Raw genomic sequence first — 6,910 nt, 5'->3', positions numbered from 1 at the left:
TGCATTTAAAATAGTCGCATGACTTTCTCAGAGTGAGGAATGTTTGTTTTAGTGGATAAGATGTTATATATATATATATATATATATATATATATATATCAGTTTTTTTCTCATATTTTTGGGCGAACGTAGCATTATGTCATTTTGAATATTCAATGCGTGAAATAATTGTGCATTTTTTTAACATGAGATTAATAAGTAGTGATATGTGCATGTTTTTGTCCTTTATCCTGTTTTGGGGTCTACCTTCACCATCTAATTCCTCTCTTTAGACTCAGGACTCTCAGTTTCTAGACACCCTCCATTGTCAAAAATATGCTAATAGATATTAACAAAGAGGACTCGGGAACAATGGCGTTAAACTTAGTTTCACATTGCTTTATGAACATTTTGTATTTCATTTTTAAGCGTATTCTTGAGCAATTTAATTGCCAGGTAACAACTACACAACATCGAGTTTTTATTTGTGACTTTAAATTCTAAATGAGGCCAATGTTAATATAACGTATCCTCATATTTGAAAGGATAGCTAAAAAAAGTGAGTAACAAATGAACGATCTGATTGTTAAGATCATGTTATTATGTCGAAAGTAAGCTCTCATAGAGATAGATGGTACAATAATTACTTTATCCATATTACAAGTAATATGTCTATTAAGTTGGAGGGTGTGGATGTTAAGCGCTCAGATAATAATAATTGAAAACATCATAACCTTTTATTATTTTGTTCGAGTCTGAAAACTGACCCCCCCACAGTTTTAATCTCCGATGTTGCAGATATTTATTACAATGACTGTTTGAATGGAAGCGCAGATGTTCAAATGTATTGTGTGATAGATGTATTATATCGATACATGTCATTATTTTTCTTTCTTTCGTTTTTGTTTTCTAAAAGATTTGATGAAAAGGAGAACGCGGTATTTTTTTAATGCACCAACCTGCCGACGGACGGTCTGAGTAGCGGGTACAATAAACCCAGGCCGGCCACAGCATCTGTTTGGCCCCATTGGATGCTGAACTGGCCTGGGGGCTGCTGCAGCGGTTTTGGTCGTCTCCTAGGACCTTCTCAGTCTCCTCTCTGCCTATCAGCTCTTTCTTTCGGGGATGCTTCCCGTCGGATGATCCGGAGCCATCCCCTACTCCTGCCGCTCTTGCGTCCACATCAGGGTTGCCACTTGTGGGGTCGATTCCCACCTCATCTCTTCTTGCGATCCCCTCTTGGATCAGAGTCGCACTTTTTCTCTTCCGGCCGAATTCCGGTCTTAAAATGTTGTCTATGTAAAAGTTGGTGATCCTGTGGGACTGCTGGTTGCCAGGCGGCATCATAAGAGGCAGGACAGCTCGATTGGACTCCTCACCAGAGTCCTTGGGGCGCTCCGCGTCTCGAGGAGCGTTTTCTTCCATGGTGAAGATCAAGCCAGTTCTTCCTCAAAATTTAGTCAACGAAGTGGAAATCTGGAAATCCAATCGAATGAAACCTCAGGACGTTTACTAATATATATATATATATATATATATATATATATATATATATATATATATATATATATATATATATATAGTATTTACTCAAAAACCGCGCCGTTTTTTACGAACAAAAACCATTGTTGGATTTCAAATCTAAAACGGACCCTCATTTTTGCTTTGTTTATCGGTTTGAAATGAATATAAGCGATTTTTGGTTTCTTTTCAAGAGTCTTCCCGCATCCCTGTACACATTTTTGATGCGCTCAGCATTCAAATGTTCAGATTCAGATGACGCTCAAATACTTACAGGAAGAATTTGGTTCTTATTTCTGATTGGCTGAACATCCTTTCTGAGACACGTGTCTTGGACCAATAGAGAGGCGGAGCTTCTGTCACGTGAAGTTACCGGAATTCATTGGAGGCTCATACGTTTGCAATATTAAAGTAACACCCCTCACATTGTTCATACTTTTAACTTCAAAGCCTAATCACACGGGGGGAAACTACTTCATTTCATCATGTACATCGCTTACACATGATTAAAATGCAGTAAACTTGGCGTAATGTCCCTCTCTTCTCCAGCTCGAAAATAATGGAATAATAAATATCAGTTTACCACATTTCAATCATATACAATCGATGTTGTAATAAAATAAAATGCACCTCAGTTTGTTTTAGCGAAGTGCACTTGTGAAAATTGATAGATCAAAGTAAAACACCAAAACTAAAATACATTTATTTTCATAAACTTTGTATGGCATCTTGAAATAGTCACCAAATACCACAGATGTAATTAATGTCACCTAGCGAATATGAAATTAATATACACTTTGTCGCATTTGTATTGTTAATAAAAAAATTAAACAATGAAATATGATTCAATATATATAAGGAAATCTAGCAATAATTCATTTATGAAAAACAAGTGACACTTTTTTTCCATCTATCGCTGGCGTATTTCAAATTCCATCCAGTTTCAATATAGTTGTTGTGGTTATTTTCAAAGACCAACTCGGTTTAATGCTCGTTCATCATTTTTCACTGCAGTCTAAAAGGAAAACGCGTAACTGTATGATAATCTCCCCCCAAAATAAATAAATAAAATTAAGGACAACGCCAATCCCAAAGGTGGCTAATGGCAACAGATCTGAGTGTATGAATAAGAACATGACAATGTAAACCACGTGACTCAAGACAGACACACAAGCACACAGTCTCAGCTAAATCAGATACGTCCTGATTAGTAAATTCTGAGAGCACTTTAGATTAAATGCATTTTAAATTTTAATTCTTTACGAATTCAATTGTCTTGTCAAAAGGAATATCTACCCATCCATCCATTTTCTGAGCCGCTTATCCGCACACGGGTCGCGGGAGTGCCGTAGCCTATCCCAGCTGTCAACGGGCAGGAGGAATGGAACACCTGAACTGGTTGCCAGCCAATCGCAGGGCACATGGAGACAAACAACAGTCGCACTCATCACAATCACACCTTGGCCGCAATTTAGAGTGTCCAATTAATGTTGCATGTTTTGGGGATGTAGGAGGAAACTGGAGTGCCGGGAGAAAACCCACGCAGCCAAAGAAGAACATACAAACTCCACACGCAGGGAGGTCGGGATTTGAACCCCAGTCTTCAGAAATGTGCCGCCCACAATAGGAATATATTTAATTGTATTTTATTATAAGAAACATGAATGGAAAGCACATACAAAATGAAATTAATTAATTTAATTCAATCCATTATAACCTCACATTAATTATTGAAAAACGTGCTTTAGTTTCTTCGATTGCTTTCTTTTTTTCAAAATAATGAAGGCATGCGACAGTTGTGCGAGGCCCTTGCCTTTATTTGCATGAAAGACATACTGTACGGATACAGAAGATATTTATGCGTGTAGTCTTTATCTATTTGAAATGGATAATGAAAGTTTAATGTTTGGCTTACAAACGTTGATAATAAATATTAGCCTTTATGTTCAAGGGCTCCCTAATCGGCCCTGAACAAAAACCATTATGTTGGTGATGCGCTTCACCCCAGTCAACGGATTTTTTTTTATTATTATTATTATTTTTTTTTTTTTTTGCAATCGGGGGTTGACTTGAATTGAGAGGAAAACGTACTTTTAAAATAATGAATTAACTGGAACTTTGTCAGAATTACGATGTGTTTTATAGGAATAGTTAATGCTAAACAGTCAGATTGGAAAACGAACCTCTTGTCCATTGTAGAACTGTCTCAATTTATGAGTGGGCATACGATGCTTGTTTATGACAGTCCTGAATCTGAGCCACTTATCCTCACAAGGGTCGTGTAAGTGATGGAGCCTATCCCATCTATCAATGGGTAGGAGGTGGGGTACCTTCTTTAATTTAATTATGTATGTATGTATGTATATGTGTGTGTGTCCATTATCCATCCATTCTCCAAGCTGCTTATCCTCATAAGGGTCATGGGCGAGCTGGAGCCTATCCCAGCTAGCTTTTGACTAGCCAGTCACAGGGCAGATATCGACACCACCACTGAGCAAGAATTGTGGATCAGCTGGAAAGTGTTGGCCTCACAGTTCTGAGGTCCCGGGTTCAACCCTAGACCCGCCTGTGTGGAGTTTGCATGTTCTCCCCATGCCTGCGTGGGTTTCTTCTGGGCACTCCTCCCACATCCAAAAAGATGCAACATCAATTGGACACCCTAAATTACCTCTAGGTGTGATTGTGATTGCAGGTGTTTGTCTCGATGTGCCCTGCAATTGGCTGGCAACCAGTTCAGGGTGCACCCCGCCTCCCGCCCGTTGACAGCTGGGATAGGCTCAATATATATATATATATATATATATATATATATATATATATATATATATATATATATATATATGTGTGTGTGTGTGTGTGTGTGTGTGTGTGTGTGTGTGTGTCTAAATCGTTGTTCAGGTGATTAAAGGTGATTAAAGTCTTATAAATGTGTAATGTCCCTACACAACAAAAGCAGTCTGCTGTACAGTATGTTACTTTCAGTATTTTTTCTTTAAGTAACTATTGATCACATTTCACCTTTGAAAAGTTGAAGGATTGTCAAATAGGAGAAAAATCTGAAAAATGTCCCTTGCTTTAAGTGTTAAAATCAACATTGAAATCGTAAAGGAGGAGCCCAAACAGAGTAAAATGCAAATATTTTTTCCCACTGAAGTCCATAATGCAATATATATAATAAATGTCATCAGTTCTATTTGAAAACATTCATTGACTCATAAGTCACAATATTAGTAACAATAATAGTTAATCAAAAAATAATGTAAAACCCCATCCATCCATTTTCTCAGCCGCTTTCACAAGGGTCGCGGGAGTGCTAGAGCCCATCCCAGGTGTCAACGGGCAGGAGGCAGGGTACACCCTGACCTGCTTGTCAGCCAATGGCAGGGCACATGGAGTTAGACAACAGTCGCACTCACAATCACACCCAGGAGCAATTTAGAGTGCCCAATTATTGTTGCATGTTTTTGGGTTGTGGGAGGAAACCGGAGTGCCCGGAGAAAACTCACGCCGACACGGGGAGAACATGCAAACTCCACAGAGGCGGGGCCGGGATTTGAACCTCAGTCCTCAGACCTGTAAGACCAACACTCTACTAGTTGCGCCAGTGTTTTAAATTTTAATATCACATATTGGGTGACATGGTGGGTCAGCTGGTAAAGGATTGGCCTCACAATTCTAAGGTCCCAGGTACAATCCTGGACCCACTTTCATGTGTGGAGTTTGCATGTTCTCCCCATGCCTGCGTGAGTTTTCTCGGGTCACTCCAGCTTCCTCCTACATCCCATAAACATGCAAAATTAATTGGACACTCTAAATTGCCCCTCAGTGTAATTGTGAGTGCAGCTCTTTGTCTCTAAGTGTCCTGTGATTGGCCGGCAACCAGTTCAGGATGTATGCTGCCTCTTGCCCGTTGACAGCTGCGATAGGCTCCAGCACTCCCGCGACCCTCTGGAGGATAAGCGGCTAAGAAGATGGATGGATGTTATACCTGTAACATAATGTACTGTGGACTAATATTTCCTGAGAGGACCTTGTCAAGTGCCTCATCCATACTCTGGTCCAAAAGCAACATGTCTAAAATAATTTCAACCAATTAGATTTTGTTCGATGTGCAGCTCTGAAGATAAGAGGTAGGCTTTGTGGTTCTCTGAATACTGCTGTCTACTGCATTGTGTGGGTGCCCAGATGTGAGATGAGTCAAGAGACAAAGCAGAGGTCAGCCAGTACCATCAGCTTCCTGTCCACTTTACAAAACCTCCCAGGGGGAGAGGAGGGACGAGAGGGGCTCCAGGGTTAGGGGACACTTCCTATTCCACTTTGTGTGCTCTGTTTACACAGGGACGGGAATTAGTGCAAGGCCACACAATTATCACATACACTCGAATGCATGCTAGTGGGAAATGGTGATGGTTTGACTGTGACCTTTGTTTGGATATGACATTAAAAAAAAAATACACACAACATATACTTATGTACAGGTACTGTATTTATGAGTGTGTTTGATACGCCTATTCGAGGGGCAAAGAACAAAATCTGAGTCTCAGATGCTGCCTTTTATCAATACGCTTCAATGCAAACGGTCACAAAGGCAGCTGAACAATGTTGAAAATAATACCTAAAAAGTTGAATACCCTTTTTTTTTTTGTGGCCATGATCATTGGCAATTCATGGATGTTCTAAAATTCCATTCCATTTCCTATAGTATAAATGTTATATCTGCAGGTGACCACCAGCACCATCTACTAAGCTCAAATGCAATACTGTACTCTTACATACTGTATGTGTACACACAAAAGTACGCACATGCACTCAATAGATAGATAGATAGATAGCTAGATAGATAGATAGATAGATAGATAGATAGATAGATAGATAGATAGATAGATAGATAGATAGATAGATAGATAGATAGATAGATAGATAGATAGATAGATAGATAGATGTGCACACACACAGTAGAGTGCTCATGAAAAGTTGTTTAATCTCAGTTTTAATTTCATTATTTTCCCATTCAGTACAGTGGCTACATAAAGTGACTAGCATTCACCACCCAATAAACCAAAAATGTGAGTTACCGGTTACCTGAAGACACTTGTCCTCCTGCAGTGTCTTCTTTTCCAGCACCAGTGCTCATGGCTCACTAGTGCTTCAGTCCAGCGCACTGACAGCGTGTACAAAAAGCCATGAGTAGGCTTGTTACTATCCGTTACTGCTTTAATCCCACTGATCACCATGCCGTGGATAAACCTGGTGTGAAAGCAGCCCACAGTCCTGACTGATGGGCCTCCCTGGCTCCAGCAGAGCTTGGCAGCCTGGACTGATGCTTGGTCCTGCATGAGTTCACAGCAGTCATGGGTAACAAAGGGAGGTTTTGCTCCACTGCTTCTTCAATTTTAAAAGGTCTCTCAAA

General features: G+C 39.8%; 1 protein-coding gene across 2 annotated transcripts in view; it reads right to left on the bottom strand.

The window, feature by feature from the left end:
- Nucleotides 1–6,910, bottom strand: part of LOC133511511 (homeobox protein engrailed-2b-like) — a 38,697-nt gene that overhangs the window by 10,630 nt on the left and 21,157 nt on the right. The window contains exon 2 of one of the 2 annotated variants that reach the window (XM_061840492.1): nt 939–1,455. The exons of the other annotated variant lie outside the window; for it this stretch is intronic. Coding sequence (XP_061696476.1) covers nt 939–1,404 — 466 coding nt within the window. The 5' untranslated portion in view covers nt 1,405–1,455. The remainder of the gene's footprint in view (nt 1–938; nt 1,456–6,910) is intronic. 2 annotated transcript variants of the gene reach the window in all.

The sequence above is a fragment of the Syngnathoides biaculeatus genome, chromosome 13 (assembly GCF_019802595.1).
Source record: "Syngnathoides biaculeatus isolate LvHL_M chromosome 13, ASM1980259v1, whole genome shotgun sequence".
In the NCBI taxonomy this organism is placed as follows: Eukaryota; Metazoa; Chordata; class Actinopteri; order Syngnathiformes; family Syngnathidae; genus Syngnathoides; species Syngnathoides biaculeatus.
This window is presented reverse-complemented; position numbering and strand designations above follow the sequence as displayed.